General features: G+C 41.0%; 1 protein-coding gene across 1 annotated transcript in view; it reads right to left on the reverse strand.

Annotated features, from left to right (window-relative positions):
- Positions 1–24,563, reverse strand: part of veph1 (ventricular zone expressed PH domain-containing 1) — a gene marked incomplete at both ends in the record, with an annotated part of 64,351 nt that overhangs the window by 19,109 nt on the left and 20,679 nt on the right. The window contains 7 exons of the mRNA XM_080024844.1: positions 2,518–2,652; positions 2,916–3,055; positions 6,869–7,254; positions 7,689–7,862; positions 9,709–9,929; positions 16,714–16,923; positions 19,369–19,532. Coding sequence (XP_079880970.1) covers positions 2,518–2,652; positions 2,916–3,055; positions 6,869–7,254; positions 7,689–7,862; positions 9,709–9,929; positions 16,714–16,923; positions 19,369–19,532 — 1,430 coding nt within the window. The remainder of the gene's footprint in view (positions 1–2,517; positions 2,653–2,915; positions 3,056–6,868; positions 7,255–7,688; positions 7,863–9,708; positions 9,930–16,713; positions 16,924–19,368; positions 19,533–24,563) is intronic.

Consider the following 24,563-nt stretch of genomic DNA (forward strand, 5'->3'; position numbering starts at 1 on the left):
CCTCTTTCTCTTCCTTTGCTTCTCTTGCCACACCCTCTAAAAACATACCTCCTCCATATATTCCTCTGCGTTACAATCCCTCTATCCATATCCACCTTCCTTTTCTCCAATTGAGTTTGCCCTCTTTTCGTTATCTCTTTCCAAAATGGCATCTTTTATTTTATTGTTTACTCTTCTCTCTGGGAATATGTTAGCACATCTTTCTCTCTTCCTGTGTATATAGTGATGCACTTATTAAATCAAATCATTTTAAATGTGTGTTTCATCACATAGCTAGTGTCTTGAGAATAGAATTCAGTTTTCATAGTTAAAATAATTACATTAAATTAAAATCCTTCTATAGGTACCTTTTTCCCCCCCACTCTCCACTTCCCTTCACTTTTACAGATTTACGTCTGTGGTGATAAACACAATGATGGAGCAGCTCTCCAATTTCATGGAGTACCTCATTAAAGTTCAATCTTGGTTCTCTATCTGTGTATCTTAACCACGGACAGGCTTTTCAACTTCTTCTTTTTGTTTTGTTTTTACTATTTCCACGCAATTTTATTTTTCTCAACCTGTTGCTCCGGAGTATCTCCCATCTATCCTCTCTCTATCTCTGTCCTCCCTGCTCATACTTAAAGCTCTTACCTCCCTCTCATCTTCACTCGCATCACCTTTGCATTATCTCTGCATCATAAAACTACTAAACTCAGTTGTCAGACGCGTTACATTAGTTGCTCTTAAATTTCTGAAGCCTTGTAAAGTCCGATATTCTCCCTTTACAGCTCCCTGTCTGTGCAGACATTAACACTGACCTTTTCTGTCTCATATCGTCACAGCTTAATCCTCCCTTTTCCCATCTCTTCGCTCCTTATCTACCAGTACATGTGTTTCTGATTGGCTGACGGTGGCTGAAGAGTAAAGCTCTGTGACTAATATGGAGGGAGAGAATGAAAATAGAAAAGTCAGTTCATATGGAAGGAGAGGTCTCCTTCCCTTCTGTTAAAAATTCTTATTCTTATTTCCCAAGCCGTTTTAAAGCAAAAAGCCCCAAATCATTCCGTTAGTCTACTGTGTGTACTTGGCACATCTGTTGAGACAAAACTCAACCAAAAGGGTTCTGATCCAATAATATGCAGTAGTGAGCTAACAGAGCTACTGCTGAATGTTTTCAAATTCAGGTGAAGGCATTGGTACACATTCACTGTGACACCTGAAACATTGATACTGAATATTTTTTTTAATTATAATTTTTTTGGGCATTTTTATGCATTATTGGATAGTTTGGAGAGACAGAGGTGAAATGGGGCAGAGAGGGGAATGACATGCAGAGAACGACCACGGGCCGGAAGCGAACTGGTGGTCTGCTGCTTCTGAGGACTGAGCCTCTAGGGGAGTGCTCTAACCACTACACCGCAAGTCCCCCCGACACTGACTTACTTTAAACGGTCGGCTAACAGTAATAATGATTAACTCCATATAGTTTTACAAATGGTGATTTGTTTGGAGGTTGTTTTCAACTTAACATGGACACAGTAGCTTTTGTTATGGTCAGTGTTGGCTCTGATTATTGCATCACAGCAGCTCAACGCTGTTAGTCAGGTAAAACGGTTACAAAATGCTTAGAAAAATGCATTGTGTATGAACTGCTCCTGCTGGATGTAGCTTCATATTTGTCAGACAGACGTGAGAGTAGAACAAAGTAAATCTCCTTTTAAAGTAGGAGCGCTCCAGTTGAGAATGTCAGGGAGCATATTTTACTAGTGAGCAAGCAGGTACTACTGGTGGAGTCAGTACAAGCAGAAGTTTAACGACTATTTTTAAACCTTTGAGTGAGTTTTCCTGCCGTGTGTGTGTGTGTGTGTGTGTGTGTGTGTGTGTGTGTGTGTGTGTGTGTGTGTGTGTGTGTGTCTGTTTATGTATAACTGTGTATGTTCAGGCTCCATATGGTTACCATAGCTGGTCCATCTCACTGCCACCACAACACAAGTTTTAGAGAAAGACAAACGACAGCTGTATTTTCTTTGTGGGTCTAATTGTTTCCTAGCGACCACTTAGCTTGTCACATTATGACCGGGCAGCACGGGGAACACCACCCACTTCCATATACTAACAAAGACACACTGAGACACACACACACACACACACACGGTTTTTGGCTCGTTCAGTCACGTTTTCTCTCTTTCAAACACACACAGACATGATAAAGAGGAGGAGTCGAGGTCAGCAGAGGCGTTGTATACACAAATGTCTATTTAGTGCATTTCATAGTTAAACAAAGTGGGTGTTGAACTTTTAACCAATCCTGGAGTTTCGTTTTTGTTTTGTTTTTCCACACCAATGACTTCATCCCCTCTGTTGACAGATAGCTTTTAGGTTAAATCAGCACGTGCACCCACCCACCCACACACACACACACACACACACACACACACACACACACACACACACACACACACACACACACACACACACACACACACACACACACACACACACACACACACACACACACACTATGAGGTCCAGTACCTTCCTGTGTGGCGTGGCATGCTGTGTCATAGCCATAGGGAAGGTGTGAGCTCCTTTCAGCTGCGTCTTCTCCCACAGAGAAGCAAGAGTCTGAACACACTGGTCCCTGGAGCACAGGGGGACACTGGACTTTCTCTGGGGCAGGAGAGGGAGAAAATAAAACTCAAAATATATGACACAAAACAAATATTGTTAGAGACAGACATAGGAAAATAGGGGCAAAAAGTAGCATCTAAATATGCCAGAAGAAGAACATTATATTCCCATCAGCCTTAGCGGCTCTTTGGTTTTCATAAATACATAAATGAATATGCGTCATGGAGCATTGCTTTGATATAATGAGTTTGATAGTACTGGACGTGTATAAATGATGTTACAGTAAATACGTTTGTGTGCACCTGTAGATGAAGCAGCATGATGTGTATCCAGAGATGAGGCTGTCGGCTGGTCAGGTTGAAACAGGACTTGGCGTACAGACAGTAGTGGCCCTTGAGAGGACAGGAGAACGACAGCTTGGCCACACACCCTCGATTACAATCTGTCAAACGCAAACACGGACATATAGTGTAAAAAACAAAACAGCAAAGTCATTCATATTTAGCAGATGCCGAAAAAAGCTGCACATCATGAATCGTGATTCCCGAAGCTAGGCTCTCTGTGTGTTTTTCTCCATCTCTTACACATATGGACTTGAGTAACCTTGGGACCATATTTACAGAGTGATTCATAAGACACTGCATAGCACTGTTAAAAAAAAATTCTCCTCATCCCACCTCCCACGAACACCCATCTCTCAGTCAATGAGAGGAAACCAGTGAAGGGCCAACCATTTCTGTGCTTCATGTGGAAATCATCAACTCGATCAGAATGGCTTTTCAGAATTATATAATGATTTATTTTTGGAGAGCTTCATTTTAATATTTCATTTCTATGTTAGGTCATAAGGACACTAGGACAATATTAAGGACATGAATGATAAGAATGTAAAGCCGATTTTTACACAGCGCAGCTTGTTTGGATTTAACTTTAAAAAAAGGACGGTTTAGGTTTTATTCTCTTTTAAAGCAATAACTAGACACTTTGGGTTATAAGTTTATTCTGTTTTGTGGTGGAAGTGTAGATGTGAGGATTTGATACCACTCATAGCAAAGGAGGCGTGGCTTCTCCAGCAAAGATAGTGCAGCACAAAATAGCTGCTTCCCCATTTTTTTCCCTGTTTCCATTCTTTCTGCTAAGCTAAGCTAACTGGCTGCTGTCTGTAGCATTATATATATATATCATTCAAGTATAAGAGTGGTATTGATTGAACTCAGAGACAGCTGTTCCTTGTGTATGTGTGTTTTTGTTGTGTTAATAATAAAAGAAAAAAAACGGGTCTCCTTTTTTCTGACCCCAATAAAAAAATAAAATAAAAACAAATTTTAAAAAAGTGCTATTGATCTACTCATTCAACTCTCTGTCAGACTGTATGTATATGCAATTACCAAAATGGTTCAAGAATCAAACTATTTCCATATCCTGAAACTCACCTTCCAGACAGAAAATTCAATTGGAATCCCTAAAGCTCTGCTGGGTATCTGCTATAAAGTGAGTATAGATAGTGACTATCTACACTTCAGGTGACTGAAGTGGTTCAAAGTGATTGAGAGTGAAACTCAGCAGTCATATGTTATTCTGCAAAAACAATCTTGCCTATCAGTGAATGCTTCTGGTTTCACAACATATTATATTATATCTAACATATCTTTACCTTACTTATGGTCCCACTGTACAGGAGCACACGATCAATAATAGAGTTAAGATACATAACTCTTATATCACATTTGTTGGTTGGCACTGTAAAATCTTTGAAATAACTCAAAATGCACAAAACCAAGGTTGTCCCAATTTAAATGTAGCCTATCAAAAAGGGGAAATTATGAAAAACAGTTTGTGTTTCTGACAATCAAGTGTATGTCAATGTGTATGTGTGTGTGTGTGTGTGTGTGTGTGTGTGTGTGTGTGGTGTGTGTGTGTGTGTGTGTGTATGTGTGTGTGTGTGTGTGTGGATGTTTGAATAAAGCATTCATTTTGCATGTGCACTCTTCTGTGTAATCATCAGCCCTTTAGAGAGGGTCAGCAGCAGATGTGTAGGTCAGCCAGCAGCTGACATCATCAGGCTTAGAACACCTGTGACATCATATACCGAGAGCCTTGGGATTGATCCTCATTGAGATACTTAATATTAAGAGGCAAGGCATTAATTATGGGTTGAGGTTAAACATTCATTTTCAGTTGTATTAATTAACCTGGGGCCAAAGGAGGAGTTTGTAATTTTCTTTGTTTTGTTTAATTTTTGAGGTGTACATGCGCGCGCGTGTGTACTTGTGTGTGTGTGTGTGTGTGTGTGTGTGTGTGTGTGCGTGTGTGTGTGTGTACTGCATTACATCTGTCTGACTCTAAGTTAAAACAACATTTTGGCCAAAGGCGGAGCAATAACATCCCCTCCTGTCAGTCAATATATCAATATATCATCACCTCTGATGTTGTGTGTGTGTGTGTGTGTGTGTGTGTGTGTGTGTGTGTGTGTGTGTGTGTGTGTGTGTGTGTGTGTGTGTGAGTGTGTGTGTGTGTGTGCGTTTTGTCTGTTCAAAATAATAAAGCAGGTCCCCATACAGTAGGTGTGGCTCACTCCTGCATATGACTCTAACAAAGGAATATAGAACATATTGTACTGTCTTATTGTATACTTGTTTAAGTATGTGTGCGTTGTAAAGTGCGAACTGACGTGTATTGTGGAATACGATTGTAAATGTCTGCACGTTCACAACAGGTTTGTGAGTTCTTGTAGCCCAGCTTGGTGTCTTTTATATATAAATGTGTCTATCTTGTAAAGGATGTGTAATGTACAGTATTGTGTGAACATGCATGACATTTTCAGATTTGGAGTGGCTGAATTTAGCTGTGCGATTTACATCACATTAAGCTTACATTTATGATTCTAGGATTGTGTTTAAACAAATCTGTCTTAATATGGAGAAGGTGATGACAGGCAGTGCTCAAACATTGCAATGAAGTGTTAATTCAAGTGAAGCAAATCGAATTGTGAAAAACGGAAAATAAGCAGAAGTCGCAAGACACAAATGAAAACAAAACATAAACTCCCCGAATTTGAGACAAATGTGAGAGGAAATGTGAAAAGTGGATTACAAAGTCTCAGAAATTGGATTACATTAGTATCGGAGACGTAATGGTTCATTAGTTTTCACTGCTGAACTGCTTGACCCAACCGTTTCTAGTCAGTGTGTGTGAATGCAAACTTATACCCACCCATATATACACATACACTTCATGTTTACAACATTTGTATGTAAAACACTCATCTGGCTTGACTTAATCCTGACTACGTTGTATTAATGTAACTGAATATGACGGCCCGGCCCTCCTCAAAACAATTCTCAGCCTCAGCCTATATACCTTGATTCATTTCTCCATAAACACATTGGCTCTGTAACAATTCCCCATTAGAGTATGTCTTAAGAACATTAATTCCCTCTGGATTAAAACAAGTACAAATTCACTGAAGTCTAATATTCTTTTTTCAAACCAATCATTTTCTTCTTCTTCAGATGACAGGCTGATTGGAACCCATAACTGGAAGCCCAACTCTTTGCACAGAAAAGGTAGACAGAGAGACAAACTGACATAATATACAGTCTGCAAATACAGGATATAAATTAAAGGAGCACAAAAAAAAAATCATCATCATAACTCTAACTGATACAGCGGTCGAAGAAGATTAAAATCACTGATCAACACATGCAATATTCAAATGACACAATTCCCCCCAGAAAAAATAAATCCCTGTCTGATTGGGCCTCCAGAGACACTCATCAGCTCACCACTGACTCATGTGCAAAGCCATGTCTGTGTGTGTGTGTGTGTGTGTGTGTGTGTGTGTGTGTGTGTGTGTGTGTGTGTGTGTGTGTGTGTGTGTGTGTGTGTGTGTGTGTGTGTGCGTGTGTCTGTGTGTGTCTGTGTGTGTGTGTGTGTGTGTGTGTGTGTGTGTGCGTGTGTCTGTGTGTGTCTGTGTGTGTGTTAGAGATAAAGAGTGAAAGAGGGAAGAAGTGAGGGGGAAGATGGGGTGCATTAATCTGTATTTAATCAGCCCCACCCACGCGTCTGACTGTAATCACCCAGGGTTAGCAGGTTACACAAACCACCCTCTTCTCTGTCTGTGTGTGCTATCCTTCTATTATCCACCTACTGCAATAACACCATCCTCAAATTGTTTCCAGTGCTGTTCTCAAATAAAAAAAACAAAAAAAAAAACATGTACTGACAAAGCCGTATTAGGTCACGTTCACATTACCTTCTATGACACACTGCTCCGGTACAGGGATCTGCTGCACCATGTCTTTACAGAACTCTTTGATAACGTCCATGTTGTCTCTTAAGTGGATGAAGAGTCTGTCTGCTTCCCCCTCCTCCTCCTCCTCCTCCTCCTCCTTCTCTTCACTGTGACCTTTCTCTGCCTCTCCGACGCCTCTGTCCAGGGCAGGGGGCATGGTGACGTCACCCGGCAACTTCCTGTCACTGGGCGGGACTTCCTGCTTTTCTGTGTGTGAATTCACCACCACCATTGGGTTGGAGAAGGGTACGCTGTCTGGGCTTATCGGCTCCAACCCCTCGCAGTCGTCTGCTGTGTCCGAGTTGATGGAGCGTGAGCGCACAGCGTGGAGGGCCAGGCTCTTTGACCTATGAGAGGACCAGGAAAAAAAGAAATATAATGTCAAGGTGCCGCTGCTGTTTTTGACACAGTGTGGCATATTGTCAAAGGGGGTTTGGTTTGGTTTTTCTGCTTCAAGGGGGTTTTGAAGGCAAAACCCACTGAAGCAAAAAGCATCACGGGCCAGTGTTTGGGCGATCAGCCATCACGTGTTTTCCGATCATGTTGAATATCTTAAGTGGTGATAGTTGTTCCTACTTGGTATAATAAAAAAGCCAGTCATCAGAAAAAGTAAGAGCAGTTTGTCTAAATGTGATTTTTTTTGGTATTTTAGGACTCTCTGGAGACACGTATTAATGTTGAAAACCATGATAAAGTGCACTTTACAGAATAAATGACCTTTTTAAAAGAGAACATTTGCAATTTCAGTTTTTAAGCTATAGAGTCAAACAATTTTACACACCTGTTGAATCTCATCTCTCGTCTCTCCTCCCTGACGGCTTGGCTCAGGCTGTAGCGTCTCGGCGGTGGGGGAGAGTCTCCCTCTGTCTCAGTGAAGGCCTGGACCTTCACCTGCAGCCGCTGCTCTGACCCCACTACAACCCCTGGAAGAGACGACTGGCACACCTCGTCCGCCCTGCAATACACACACACACACACACACACACACACACACACACACACACACACACACAGGGCAAAAGATTAGATAGAAAGTGGTGGGCACGTGAGATGAGGCTCCTGGACGGATGCCTTACCCTCCCTCCCCTTCGGACTCTCTTTCTTATTATGGCTGCGTTCCAAATTGCATACTCATTATTTTTTCTATTCTACATACTACATCTGACCATAAAAATAATGTAGTTATTATGCATACAATTGGGACATACTTTTGCTTATTTATTTCATCATAACATTGCGCCTTGATCTTGCCTCTTGCTTTTATGTTTTATTATCTGTCGCATCCCCAGTTGTTTTCATACGGAGGCTCCGTCGAGCCGTTGACGTCACTTTCGGTTTGCACTGGATTGTGGGTCAGAATCACCCAAATAGCATGCTGACTTCAAAACTAAAAATCTGGGACGGATGTAGTAAACATCCGGGTATTTTTAAGCATACTGACCACAATAATTGGGACATCCTAAATCTTTTTATTAGCATACTAAATAGTAGAAAGTATGGCGATTGGAACGCAGTGCAAGTCTCTTGCCACACGTGTCTCCCTCTCTCCCTCTGTCTCCGGTCACCTTCTCCCCTTTCTCTTTATATTGGCTTTTGTTTTGTTGTGTCCCTCACCATGGTGCCTGTCTCTCTAACTCTAATCCACTAATTATTCCCTCAGACCCTCAATCTCTCACTCGCTTTACTTGTTTGCTGACAGAGGACTTCCAACTGCCCTGTTGTTGTTTTTCTGCTGTCCTCACTCTCCAGAGCAGCAGGGCCTCTTTAGGTAATAAACCGCCCCTCCTTCTCTCAATCCCTCGTTCCTTCTGTCATTCTTCCAGAAAGACCCCAAGCAAAGCCCTTTTGGAAGACTCGGTTCCTGCACACAATGTTTTTATTTTGGAGAGAGCTGTGTGTGTGTTTTCCACAGTGCAGCCAGATTGAATCCCAGTCAATTTATGCACGCACACACACACGCACGCACGCACACACACACACACACACACACACACACACACACACACACACACACACACACACACACACACACACACACACACACACACACACACACACACACACACACACACACACACACACACACACACACACACACACACACACACACACACACACACACACACACACACACACACACACACACAGCAATAGCACAAGCTGTCCTCACATGTTGTGCATGCATATTGCGTTTTCAAGCACTTTTCATGCCTTCCATTTATTGTAAATTTTGCAACTATTTTAAAGAACTCAATGGATGACATGCCTGGAAACAAATGAACATATTGTAACAGTCATCACAATAGTAAATAGCAGTATGATTTTACAAACCCAGATTTGTATCAATAATAAATGTGGTGAATGTGCCAAATATGTGGCTCAATCTGTGTATTCTCTAGGCTTAGTTTATGATTCAAACAAACTTCAATAAGACACGAGAGATGTCACATTTTAAGGCAAACACTTAATTTGATTCTCAACCCAGTTGTTTTTTGGAGGGGGATCCCATGGGAATATTCATTCAGAGTTAAACACTCAGAACATTGCTTCATCAGAACTGAGCGTGGTGGATTGATCAGAAATATCATTTGACATGACACAAGCAAACAAACCCGTAACACAGATTCGGATCATGTTATAGTATCTGCTGTTATTCATTTCTGTATCCTGCGTTTGAAAAAAATAGTTCAAATATCTGGGAAAATACGCTTTGTGGTGTATGTATTCATTGATATTGTGGTGTGTCTGTGTACATAAACAAAAATGCAATGAAAAGCCAGCCTGTCTGTCCCCTCTCTAACCTGCAGTGCATGGCCACGCTCTCCTCCAGTCTTCTGCCCAGCAGCCTGGCTATGGAGGTGAAGGAGTTGCTCATCCTGTAGATGTCTTTGCCGCAGCCTCCCAGCAGAGACGGGTAGCGGTCGGTCAGAGCTCGCACCTCCAGCAGCAGCGTGTGGTGAAAGCTGTGGTCCATGCTACTCAGGAGGGACACCAGGTAGACCAATGAGCTGTGAGCGTGGGTCTGCAGAAAAGAGACAAGATGTTAAAAGTAATACAGTCATCTGTCATCAATGTTGTGTTTGAGATGTGCACTGAAAATCATGGGACCGGTGTTGTGTTATTATGGGGACAGCTTGAACGCATTGTTTCACTACATGCGTCCGAGTGAATTAATAGGGTATTTGATCTAATACGAGACACATTTAGTTGTACGTTTCCAGGCACTTTGTTGGGCTTCGATGCAATTTGTTCTGTCTCTAAATCAGGACAAACAACAATAAACACAAACACATGTCTGTCGCTGGCTCTCTTCAATGTCATTTAAACTTCTTCTTTTCCCAAATGGCAAATACTATCCCATTGGCCTTTGCAAGCAACACACACACACACACACACACACACACACACACACACACACACACACACACACACACACACACACACACACCTTGTACTTTGCGGCCTGCTTTTTTTGGTTAACTGCAGAATACACACAACTGCTAACCCCTGAAAATATGCAATATCATAATCAATATAGTACTTTATACAGCAGTGGTTCTGAGCGAGTGATTTGATTGGACGAGAGACCTTCTGAGCGTTCTGAAGGAGTGCTGATATTAGCCAACAACATCACTCGGGACTGTTCACCAAACTGTAGACCAACTGTCAAAATCACTCCGCGGCTCACTGATGAGCCGGAGCTTCACTTGTGTGTTATCTGTGTGTGTGACTCAGGTTGACTGTGGCGAGTCTCTCCCCTGTGAGAGGGCATCGCTGCCACACACAGACACACAGACAGAAACAGTGTGCGGTAGTCGCTCACACTCACGTTACTGAAGACAGCAATAGTGTGTGGAGATAAACTCAGGCTGCTGAATAATACGAGCGCAGCATAGCTTTAGCCTAGCATAGCTTTCCCACCTCATTGTATAACGTTACTTCCCCCGGGCCGAAATACACTCATAAACTCTGGGAAATGAAGCGTGGGGGTTTGGATTGGGCAGCGGACCTTATTACCAACTAGATTAAGATCCGCCGTTCCGTTTCTTTGGTGATTTTTACGGGACATCGGGCCGCCGTGGTTAATGTTACCAGAGTAAACAAAGCAAGACGAGCTCACTCCCGTCAAGTTGTTGCTTAGCAACGCGCTCCGCTCTGACTGCAGTTGTCGAACTATTTGTGTTGGCGGAAGCAAATACATTCTTAAATGATTAAAGATCACATTTTAAAGTTAACTTGTGAATTTCAGATGTAAAACTGCTGTATAAAAGCAATAGCACACTCGAGGTCGCATGTTGTCGCTCTATATCAGCACTGCTGTGTTTCTCTTCGGCACTCGGCCTGCGGCCTCGTGCCTACGACCGAATCACAGCAGTGCTGATATAGAGCGACAACATGCTCCCTCTCGTGTGCTATTGCTTAATTAAATGCAACATGTCCTTTCATTTAAGCTCTATTAAACTGCCAGGTTTTATCCTCACCCATTTTTGGATCCGTACCCTTTATGTAACAAAAAACAGACTTGTTTAAAGTTGTTTAAAGCAGTCACACAGACTGAAACACAAACACAGAAACAGATCGTCATGAAACTAGACGGACAGCGGGGACGGGAATTTGAAACAGCTCTCCTGCTGGGTTTTTGAAAGACAGAAAGCCAAGGTAAAAAAAAATATTAAAAAATTGTGCTTGTAAAAACTCACAATGCTCGGACTGAAAAAACCTCTGAAAGTGTAAGTGATTGATTGATGGAGGGACAGAGAGACGGAGCTCTAGCACACGAGGAATAACGAGGAGAGAGGAGAGCAGTGCCTGCACGGCTTGGGCATGTTTCACAAGCACTCTCTGTAGGATGCTAAAATTATATGTGAATGCTAAAAGGACCAGAAAAAAAGGCAGAACTCAACCTTATAATGTTACAACATGTATTTTGGAAAATGATACAGGAATGTGCCCTGGAGTGCAGGCTGCAGGTACAAAGACTTTACTAGCACAGGCGCTACTTCTGAACCACAGTCAAGGCTATTTCATGGACCAGATAATTATACTTTTTAAAAGACTCGCTAAAATATTTCCAAACATTACAGCATGAGGAGAACTTACAGCATCATTAACGGTTGTCAAGTCAGAGATTTAACAGTAATACTATTAAACGCCTGCCAGGTCTTAAAAATCGCAAAACGTGTTTGTGTGAAATAGAATGAAAAAAGCACTTGGCCTTTAGTCTTTTTATTTTCTCCGAAACATGATGACAAAGCAACAAGTCTCCTCAAAGGACAGATACAAGTCTGGATGAATAAAACATTGTTTTTCCTGCTGAATTTATGCACCCAAAAATGAACACACAAACACAAACACAAACACAAACACACACACACACACACACACACACACACACACACACACACACACACACACACACACACGCACACATTATTAGCCCACTTTGCCACTAAATTCCAAGGCAGTTTGTGTGTCTTCACAAGAGATGTTAATACACTTCATATAAATATTGATATTCTAAAGAAAAAAAGAAAATGCAGCATTGCTCCAGCGACCAGCAAGATCCATATTATGCTCATTAACCTGATGTTTTTACTTTTCTTTTCTTTCGGCCCATGATTTTTTTTTCCACTGATTGTCCACCAGCACACTGATCTTTGCAGCAGAAGTCTGGCACGCACAACTCTCTCCTTAAAAAGCCCCGTGGAGATATCGCTGTGTGTGATTTCATTCCCGGAGTGTGTTTATGATTTGTGACAAAAAATGCAGTGATATATACGTGTATCAAGGCAGAGATGATTCAAACTTTGAAATGCGAGCACAGTGACTGTGACTTGATGCATGTTATATTTTGTCTCTACGCCAGTCGTTCCAAACCTTTTTGGCTTGTCATGCTTTCAAACGAAGCAAAGTTAACTTGGGACCACTCAACTTTTGATGAGCTGTGATGAGCAAAGAGTTATTTTTAACCTTTTCAGTTGTTCTGTTGAATGACTTTTATAGGCCCAAAGAGGTTAAACTACCCAGTGTTTCACAAAAAAATGGCAAAGACGAGAGAAATGTCTGAGAAAATAAATTTACAGGCCTTTTGTGCCTCTTCTTTGGGCTTAATTTATTTTGGGCCCTTGTCAATGTTATTACATCATTTGCTTTTCAAAAGATAAAGTTTTAAAATGAGGCTTGTCTGTTCACGATCATTTGGATTCATCTGCTGCATTTTTTACAGAAATTAAAGGATTACAATCCCACTGATAATGTCTCCTTACCGTACAAGCATGTATTTGTTTTGTTTCACACTTGAGTGCGTTTTCTGGGTTCACTCAAAGGAACCGGGCCAAGGTGGTCCATGTTCCAAGGTTCCTTTCAAAAGAACTAAACAGATAGACAGGTCTGATAGCTCCATCAACTTATCAACTGAAATTCGATCACGCCATTCTGAAGATGGTACACAATGTCAACATCTTCTATATCGTGCAGCTTTATAATCTTCATCTTGGCTCCTAACAGCATGAAGACCTAATGGATTGGACAGCATTAAAGCATGCTGGATTTCTTTCTCTCAGTCTGCTTTGATGAACATTATGAATTTATGATATTTGCAGATCTAATGCAAAATAAGTCCAGAAATTATAAATACAAGACCATATAAGTAACTTCCTTCAGGAAGTAAACGGAGCCAGAGAGTGTTGTGCAATCCTGTTACAATCAAGTACAATTGCATCCCAGTAAGAAAGTATGTGTGTGTGTGTGTGTGTGTGTGTGTGTGTGTGTGTGTGTGTGTGTGTGTGTGTGTGTGTGTGTGTGTGTGTGTGTGTGTGTGTATGTGTGCGTGTGTGGGACACAAGCACTGCCATCACCAGGAGGCCTCTGTGGAGGCATTTCCCAGAAAAACATGGGTTATTTTCCAAATGGTTCCAACATGAAGAAAGACAGCACACTGAGGTCTAACTAACTATGTGTGAGTGTGAGTTTGTCTCTTTGCTGAAGCTGGGTTGGCAGGTTCTCTGACAAAATGATTGAGGAGGAAAGCAGCTCTTAAGAGGAAAGGTTGCCCAGGAGTAATAGAAAACTTTATTAGGGGTTTCAGCTCCGTGATCTGTGTGTGTCTGTGTGTGTGGAGGGGCACGCATCATCTGAAGACAGTCATGCCGTATTTCCCCCTTTTAGTTCATTTCCCCAAATTGATGTTAAACGGCCTTAAATGGACCCAGAAGAATAGAGGTAGTGGGAGCCCTCACCCTGTCCTGCTGTCATGATTTACTCACTACGTCTGCACTACACAAGTTGATAAAGTGATCTCATGCACTACGCTCAAATGTGAGGCTATAGTGCCATATGTTTCCCCACTGTTCTAAAGATGTCCTCATCCGGCATAGACGAGGCAATCACAAGAATACCTGAACAGAAGAATAAGAGGGGCTTATTTAAACCCTCAAAACTACCTAAGTCTACCGCCACACAAGCAGCTCAATGAGGCCCGCAAAAGCAGCACTTTGAACCACAAGCTAACTTTAGCATGCTAACGTCCTCAAAATCACAAATGTTAATTGTTAATGTTTTTGATCATTTTAATCTTAATTCAGATTGATAGCCCTGACCGCAAAGTACAGCAGAGTGAGTCTATTGGTCTTTCAGGTAAATTACAATTTTGACTTAACCCTCTGAGGTCTAGGGGTATTTTCTCCGATTTTACATATTCTATAAATACCTATTTCAAATGTGCAAGAAGATAAATTATACCAAAGTGTTTTATATGGAAATGTTCAGAACACATTAGACCTTTGTTTTCTGAGGTCTACTTATGTCCTAGATCATATATATAAATAATTGGCTTAAATGCTGAAAAATGTATTGCGATTTTTGAAAAACCTGGACATTTGTGTGAAAGAAGAACCTTTAGTCATCCTGTTGAGTTGTTTTGGCTCTTGAAATTGCTTCTCCTAAGCCTTAGCTTCAAAAATGCAGTGGAAATTTTCCAAAACACAGTAGGGGAGTGCACAAAACATGACTAATATAAAATTTGGTCCAGACGCTTTTTGGTAGAAATGTTGTCTCTACTTTCAAAAAACATTAGGAAATTAGACTGAATGAAGACTTTGAACCACATATGATGATTCATGGGATGTATACTAATAAAAGAGGAAGCATCACAAAACATTTTTCAAACAAACCATTAAGTAAATATAAAAACAATAATAACAATCTACATTCACACTATGTATATACTCTATGCACTATTTACAAGCTAAGTGGTAGCTGGGGAGCTTCTGGGTCTTGCTTCTCACAGTGTTTTCTAAGCCTGTAAGGGACTGACAGTATCACAAGAACATTCCCTGGAAACAGGAGGACCTCTAGTTTGAGATGATGTTTTCATTTTATTTTTCAGCCATATCTGCAGGAAGATATTAATAAAGATATGCGCGCACGCGCGTGCACACGCGCCGGCGTGTGAATAGACCTCAGAGGTTAGATGAAAGGTCAGGGGTTTGTCAAAATTATTACAGTTCATCCTGAAAGTGAAGGTTGGCTCAATTATTTTTATTACCATATAATAAGACTTATGGAAAAAAACACCATGTGCCTGTGTTTGTGAACTACCTCCCTCTTCAGCCTGTCAGTCAGTCAGTCGTTATGGCTATGCCCCCTTGAAGTCAATTAACCTGTGATTAACCTGTAATCAGCAGCTCGTGTGTTTTTGCAGGAGTTCCATCAGTCAACTAACTTTGTACATCACCAGCAAAGTGCTATTGGGGGCAAATTGAGCTGCCAAGTGTTGAACTGTTGGGTTTGCCAAATGTAGGCTCATGGGACCAATTTAGCCGGCCCTGAAATAAAAAAATATATATTCTCAGTCTTCCAGAAGCAGACTCCTTAGTATCATGAGTAGTGATAGTTTTAGTATATAGACAAATTAATCACTTCTACATTAAATTTGTGCAAGGACAAACTTGCAAATACTGTCAGTTTGGATTGTCCCTTCTTAATGAAGACTTTTTCTCCTCCCTAACACAGCTGTAGAGCGACAGAGTCCTCTGAGGAGTCGCCTCGTGTCTGTTTAGGACTGAACAATGATGTAGGTGTTAGACAGCAACCAAACCTCCAGGTCTGCCCGGCCTGTCCGGTGTCCTAGTGGGTGTTTTATACTTGGCAGGACAACAGAGAACATGTCATGTGAGAGTGTAGCTGATTCTTTCCCTCATTAAAATAATCACTCCTGCCTGTTGTAGAGAGTGTGTGTGTGTGTGTGTGTGTGTGTGTGTGTGTGTGTGTGTCTGTGTGTGTGTGTGTGTGTGTGTGTGTGTGTATGAATACCCACTGCCAAGCAGACTTTGAGTGCATTTATAATGTTATTCCCATGAATGCAGCCTGTCTGTGTTACTATAAGTACAAACTGAATATTAATACCTCTCTTGTGCCTTAACGATATATATATCGTTAGCTACTCCAGCTAACTCCAGCTCTGTATATATACAGAGCTGGAGTAGCTTGGCTTAGTTTTGCACAAAGACTGGGAACGGGGGGAACCTGCTCTGTACGAAAACTAACTAAATCCCCCTTCCAGAACATTTAAAGCTCACTTCTAAACAGATTATATCTCGTTTGTGTCATTTGTAAAAAAGGAAGTACAAAAAATGCCAATTCACCATTGTATAAGCCGGGGTTCTATCATTCTGTTCACATTCGCTCCCCTCCTTTCACTTTTTATGGAATCACGCTGCCTTTAACAACTGCCTGGCTTTAATGAAACAAACCTAAACTTTCTGCATCGACAAATATAAACTTGGTCATTGGTGTGTGTTGTGTACCTCACTGATGATACCCACGGCCCCATGGATTTTGGCCACGTGACCCAGGAGAGCTGGGCATTGCTGTCCCACAATCCTCAGCGTCGGCAGGAAGCTGACCAGCGAGGAGGGGCTGGCCTGTGACACGTCCACGAGCGCGCCCAGTAAGGCCTCAGTAAGGGATTGGTCTCCAAGGTAACTGACTAGTGCGGGCACCTGAGGGCTCAACATCTGCACAGGGGTGAGAAGGGACAAAGATATAGAGGGAATCAATGTAAAAGCTTCATAAATGACTATTGATTATAGCGGCCATTCTGTCATCACTAACTAACAGGAGGCTCAGTGTGTGTTTAACGAAGGTTGGAGGTGAGGGGAGCGCCCTCGGAGCGTGACGAACACACTGCTGACTAATTTCAAACAAAAGCTTGACTGTCTGGACAAACTCAGAGAGTGAAGAGGTCTTCCTCATTAGCTGGTCTGGCCACATTGGACTGCACTAGACTGGACTGGATCCCAATAACAATACCCGCCATTGCCTGGACCTCCTGATGCTACTTTATGAGTCACTTGCTCTGAATAAAAATGAAGATATAAAACCTAATCTGTTTGGAAGGATGTTTAAGCCCCACAGAAAAAAAAGAATTTAAAAGTTCCATTTTATTGTAGGGGAAGGTGGGGTGATTTGTGCAACTTTTTACTCAAAGTGATTTTAAAGTGAGGCCTTGACAGTTATGTCTCCAACTCAAATATGTACATATATTTCAGGATGTTGTGCATCCCTGGCAATAAAAACTTTGGATCTGGAATAAACTGTTTAAGAAATATAGCTTTCGGAAAAAAAGTTGTCTTGTCGCACAAATCACCCCACGTAGTGGGGTGATTTGTGCGTCATTGTGTCACAATGACAAAGTCACCATCATCATCTTTCTGGCCATCTGAACTCTCATCAGTGGTGTCGTTAAGTGGAATTGAGATGTCACTCTCTTCTGAGCTACTGTAGACAATCACTTTCTTTTGGTGACCAGCGTATACAGCCATGCCACTGGCACAACTCTCAGAAATGTACTTTGCACTAGTTGCTCCGTGCTTGTGGAACCAACTGCCACCTGACAAATGTGATTCCCCCTACATTTCTGCCTTTAAATCAAGGCTCAAAACCCATATGTACACCCTGGTGTTTCCTCCCCATTAACCTCTGCACTACTTACTTACCTCTGCACTACTATCTGTGTTTATGTGGATGTATGGGCTTTACGTCTTTTATTTTGGTTATTGTTATTTTACCTTCATTGTTTACCTACTGAATGCACTATGTACAGCACTTTGGACAGTGCAAACTGTCATAAATGTGCTTTTATAAATACATTTCACTTACTTACTTACTTATAACTCACCCAGGCCCTTGCGCACAAATCACCCCATCCCCAGAATTTTGGATAATAGGCATGATGCAGCAATTTAGGGTTGACATTGTGCTAACTATATAGACTCAAAGTGTAGCATACCAAAGCACTAAAACATGTGTCAAATGTTTTCAAACGTGTCTATAATTGTTCAGACACAATAATCAAAAAACCTTGATCATGGAAATTTTACTTTGAAAGGAAAAACACAGTTTTTTGAGCTTAAATGTGCTTATATCTTATTCCTTGTGTCTCCCTTCTTTACAGGATGAGTCAAATGGATGGCTCTTCTTAAATATGTGGTCACATTTCCAATTTCTTCCACGGTTTTCTAGAAACAATGGGTTTTGCAACTTCCAAAATGCACAAATCACCCCACCTTCCCCTATTTATTTTTTATTAATTTTTTTACAAATCTTTTCCGTAATGCATCACTTCCAGTAGGTGAATACAATGGAGGAGAATATTTAGAAACTACTGTGATGAATAACAACTATCACATCAGAAATATTTAGTGCGTCAGTGTGTGTGTGTGAGTGTGTGTGTGTGTGTGGGGGGGGGGTTGGACATTAGAATGACTCCAGATGGCTGGTTTCCACTCTCCAGTGTTTCACATTCGACTGATGGTAAGTGGTAAGTGGTACTTTCCCCCCTCATGTTAAACATCAGCAGCTCTGCTCTGAAATATGCAGGATTTCGGGAATTCCTACTGAGAAACGTGTACACATGCAATGTTTCATTTCCTCGCTTCTAACTGCGCTCAAGTCGCTCTTTTCAACTGAGCTCATTACAGGATATCGCAAAGTTGAATGGTAAGAGGTCTGATTAAGCTTGACTTCATAGGTCTAAATGTTACAAAAAAGCCCCACACATACTTCACTGTGAAGCGAAGTCAAGTAAAACTGGACCTGTGCCATGGCCACAGAGTCTCACTTATGATTTTGTTGGATAGTGCCTGATAGTCTGATGTATTGTAACTACCTCATTATTATTTAGAATAACAGTTTACTGTACAGCTGGAAGGATGTATTGGGTTCTTGAAACAATTGTCTCGAAGCTGATGAAGATGGTGCCAACAAAATGTTTTTAAATGAAAAGAAGAAAATGTATTTGTGTTTAAATCACTGGAAAAGTGACCGTGGTCTAAGTGTGATAATTCACTCAGCTCATGGGTTTATAAAAAAATAATAAAAAAAAGTCTGGTGATAGTTTGATTTGCCCATGATGTACTGTGCTTTATTTCTAAGTTAAAAACAACTACACAAACACTCACAAGTGGATGTTGCTCTGCAACTATTTGAATGAGTCTGATCAGGTGTTGTTGCTCTGGCGACTCCAGTTGTGACATCATCGCAGTGAGGTTGCCTAGGTGACAATGGATGGTATCAGGTTGCCTGGGGTACACTGACGGCAACACTCGTAACAGCATGTGGTTGCCTGCCAAAAGGAGAGAGAGATAAACACCTTTAGTAAGACAAACAGAGACATTCAAAACTGTACACCGACAAAATCATAGGGACCACCATTTTGGATTGTAATTAGTAAAACAGAAATAAATATTCTGTGCCCAGAGTGAACTGTATAAGGGGACACATACATGTGTTGTCTTATACAATCACCCGAAATATGAGAAATCAGAGATTAAGATTTCCCAAAATGAACCAACCAAAATACCAGTATTTTATTCCTTTTCAACGGAGGAGTTGATTCACACTGTGTTTGGCTAAACTGTTCACGTGGAAAAACTCGCAAGACAGCATACCAAATACGTCATGTCTAAGATGTGCTTTGGCAACATTGATGAAAATGTAAAACCACATTGGACTGAATTGATGAAACCAAAGCAGGGCTAGTGACGGGACAGTTGCTCATTCAAACTCTGAACTCCAAACAGGAAATTGCTTTTCACTTTGTGTGAAGCTTTGTACTGCAGAAAAACACATTACTGGACTCTGTGGGTTGTAACAATTACTTAAAGCAATTTGTTTTCAATTCAAAATAGGTTTGGCTACCTTTGAACCTTTTTAAATGTAAGAATGTGTTTCTTTCTCCATCAGACCTTATCTCTGTATCAATGTTGCTGTCTTCCCTGATCTCAAAAAAATCTTATTTAATTTATTTCATGAAACCAGAGTTGGCCTTTATTTTTAAGCTGTCTGTCGTCGTGTAGCTGTACTCTAACATTATGCCTGTTTCGCAATATCTTCTATTTTCCCTCAGAAAAACAAACATCTGTGTTCACAACAAATGGAGAAAACAAATCTTTCTCCATTTGTTGTCAATATGGGTGTTGTTCCATGATTAGACATAAAGGCATTCATAGATCTGCACGCAGCGCCACACAACCCCCGGCAGTAATCAACTGCCTTTTAACTCACGTAGGCACCATCTTTAAATGATTCACTTTGCTTACAAAGACTCTTGTTTGGAAATGGCAGGTTCATTATCGGTGACATTTCAAACAATTGGCTTTTGTGTCCTACAGTAACCCAAATGCCAGACAACAACATATTGTATGTTTAATGTGCAACCAGAGTAACATTTAAGAGCTCATTATAAAAGTTGTATAGAATAGAAAGGCATATGTCAGAAATGTGGTAGGATTTAAACAATGGGGAAAGTAGCCTATATATGGTACTGATGTTTTGGGACTTTGGTGTTCAATGGGGGAAGTAATGAATGGAAGGTGGTTAGTCTGATTTTTGTCGACAACTTTATCCACTTCCAAGGTAGCCTGGAAATCCAGACTTGTCGCTGGCAAATTAAAATTTGCTAAGATTACCAGTCTGACAACGAAACATTGGAGCACATTAACAATGTCGTAAAATTCGGAGCTACCAATCAAATCGTACCATCTGATATGGGCGGACGTAACCGGATGATGGCAGTTTGATGATTTGTGATCGTACACAACAAAGTTGGATGCAGATACGTTGTTTGTAATGACTTTGGCCTCAACACTTAACGATTTGGAAGACCACACTTAAATCTTTCATTAGCAAGAAAGAAGAATTTTCTGTTTTGACTACCGACCACGGAAAGTGGAAAGTCGAAAAGTTTGATTTACCGGTTCGCTAAACAAACGGGCCTTAATACGCCACCTTGTTCATTGCTCTGATTGGTCATAGTAGTGCTATCCTATTGCGTGCAGTGGTATTTGAAATGCATGCGATAATTCCACCCCTTGAGTTGGGAAGGTCTATTGCTCAACGCCAGACCCTACATCGTTCTAGATGTGGGTCTGGATTCCCAGGCTACTTTCAAGGTGCATTGAGTAGGGAAATAAGTCTTCAAAATTCAAAACAATGACATGTATTTGAATCAAATGTCTTAACAATATATACGTTAGTTGCTAAAACATTTAGCTCAAAACCTCAAATGTGAAACTAAAAGTGGAGCTACAAAAAATGGCCAGGGGATCATCAAAGTCGTTTTGGATTCATCATTTGGAGACCTTGAACGTTCACACACAATGTCTTGACAATCTATCTAATACATTGGATGAAAGTGGTGGACCAACTATAGCATACCACTTAAAAAATGATATTCAAGTACCATCAGAATTTATCTTGCGCTGACATCTTGAAGTGAAAATTACAGCATTCATTCATCAGTATGTATAGTATTTATCATGAACATCTGGTCCATAAAGCAGGTAGTAGCTCACACGATGGACTTGTTGTCATATTTGACAAGTTCTTAGAGCAGGAACTAAAATAAATGGTTTTTCAGCCAATCTGTGATCTACAGCTATTAATCACTTTAATAACAGGCTTTATCCTATAACAGATGAGTGGTACTGATAAACACAATGGACTGGCTGTTCTGTGCAAAGGCAGAGGAGGAGATGAAGGGTGTACATAAATATTTAGAGGCTGGTCACCTGGTGTCCCTGTTATCATTGATTATACCGTAAAGAATCCAACTCATACACCCATTTCTACATTTGGGACACAAATCATCCTAAAATGAGACAGATACATGTCCATGTACAGAAGGAGGGAACTGAACCCTTCAAGTTCAGGTAGGTGCTTTTACAAGTTGTTCAGAGGAATGTTAAAAGGCAGGAGGAGACGAAAGTCTGAATAGAAACACACAGGGTAGGATTTATAGAGCCTAACCTTTGGTGCACACCCATCAACATCTAAATATACAGACAGTAGCCTACATGTGCGGCACAACCTGGCTGGACTGAATGTACTCCTTTGATTATTGATTTTTTTTAAAACACCTGTTGTACTATATATCTTGTTTGTGAAACCAACTTCTTTGACTCTGACTGTAACTCCTTAACTTACTCTGTGTGTGTGTGTGTGTGTGTGTGTGTGTGTGTGTGTGTGTGTGTGTGTGTGTGTGTGTGTGTGTGTGTGTGTGTGTGTGTGTGTGTGTGTGTGTGTGTGTGTGTGTGTGTGTGTGTGTGTGTGTGTGTGTGTGTGTGTGCAACTGAACTTCATACCTTTGTACACCCACCCCATCATCATGACTTACAAATATCAGTTAACGATCTTGAAAGGACATTTGGTTCCTTACACAATGGCAACATTTTTCCCTCGCTCAAATATTTTTTCCCGAAAAGAAAGAGATTTTTCAAAGTGACTCAGATGGAAAACTAGGGTGAGTCATAAAAAGAAACCATTTAGCAATTCTGGAGAGACAACTTAACTTTTAATAAAATAAATTACTTTAATACAGAGATTGGCTAACTTAACATTCTTTCTTTGTCGCTACCATATTACAATGCCTGAGCAAAATACTTCAATAAAGGCCATGAGAGGATAATAAAGCCGTCATGGGGGATATGCTTGTTCATTCGCTGTAAACATTGCTAGCCAGGGGATCACTAGGGTTATTAGGATTTATCAATTGGGAACAATGAATGTCTGTACAAAATGATGGTGAACATCACCATTCATAAAGACATAGTACCAAAATGGGAAAAAATTCCCTGCCAGTTTTGCTTGAAAAACCTCTCAACAAATGCTCCAATCTTTTTTATTAATTCATCTGGCTGCAGCTTTATTTTGGATAGGAACATTGGATTGATATCCAACAACGTACATTAACTTGCCAAAAGAAACACCTAAACAGTCAACTCTTGTGAAAGGGAGGTTATTGTACAGGACACACATGTAAGGATCAGCACAACTGAAATCCATAGGGATGTTTTCGCATAGGTTTACGACCTAAACGTGTTTTCTGTGTCTTCCAACACTCCACACATGTGTGAAGGTCTGTAAAGTTGTTTATCACCCAGCTCAAATAACCTCAGGACAGGTTGGAGAGGGCGGGGATAAACTGTCAAATCCAAAAGGGCAAGAGACTTGAGTGAAACCTCTCCCAGAAAGCATTTTGTGCATTTTTGTTGCATTAGTGAACCCCCAACCCAACCACCACCCACCCCCGCAACACAGTATATAAATAATGTTCGGGACAACGTGACTTGCCAGCTCCCTGGATGGGATCCAGTTACCAGAGTGCCAAGAAAGACATGTAGCGATGTCCATGCTGTGTACACTTGCCAACATTTTATATATCAAATCGTAAAGTGTATGCCCATAACAGCAAGCCAGATGTGCGCCATAGCAGTTCAATGGACTATATCCATATACACACAGACTTGCTCTCCTGCAAAGTTTAAACTCAATGACCATCCTCCCCTTTCACCTTTACTTGACTTCCCCCATATGGACTCTCTCTGTGAGTGGGTGTGACAAAATGTTCTATTTAAATCTGACTTGAACTTCCAATACCATTACTAATAAATGCCAGACTCATCAGTGACCCATTCACATTATGACCAGTCCCAAGCAAACACAGGACTGAGCACTTATGTCACTACTGAGTCAGCAAAAAGTAAGCGCAGTTGTAGGTGTCGTTGAGACATCTGCATGTTGACCATTCAAATACTCTAGATCCACTGATCCATGCACCAGACCTGACCCCATGCACACCATGACTTATCATTGCAGTTTGAGAATGTCCTGTTTTGGGACTGCAGACCTAAATCTTATGTTTGAACAGATGTCCGTGGTCATTTTCTTCCCCAGAACACAAGCTCACCTCTAAACTCACTGTTTTGCCCCCTGAGATTCAGCCTTTTCGGGTAGAAACATGAAACAGCATGTAATGCCAATAACCCAAATCATCGGTGAAGGGTCAAAAAGGAACACAATACTGTTCTCAGTAGTCAATGTGTACCAGGATGGTTTCATTATAGAAAATAATATCCATTTCAATATTGACCGAAATACCTTTTTTTCTGTGGATTTATGACGGATTTGTGGATTTTTTGTGTTATGTGTTTGAAGCAAGAATAGGAATAAGGTACATTACAAGGTAATGTAATGTAAACTGTAATGTAATAAGGTGAATTAGTTTCCCCATTGTTTCCCCCTATGAGCCTCTTCTCCCTCTCAGAAGCCCTACTGACCCTGTGTTGCAATGCAAAGTTCTCCCTCTGTGTTATTC

Source organism: Ammodytes marinus (genome assembly GCF_949987685.1).
Source record: "Ammodytes marinus genome assembly, chromosome: 3".
In the NCBI taxonomy this organism is placed as follows: domain Eukaryota; kingdom Metazoa; phylum Chordata; class Actinopteri; order Uranoscopiformes; family Ammodytidae; genus Ammodytes; species Ammodytes marinus.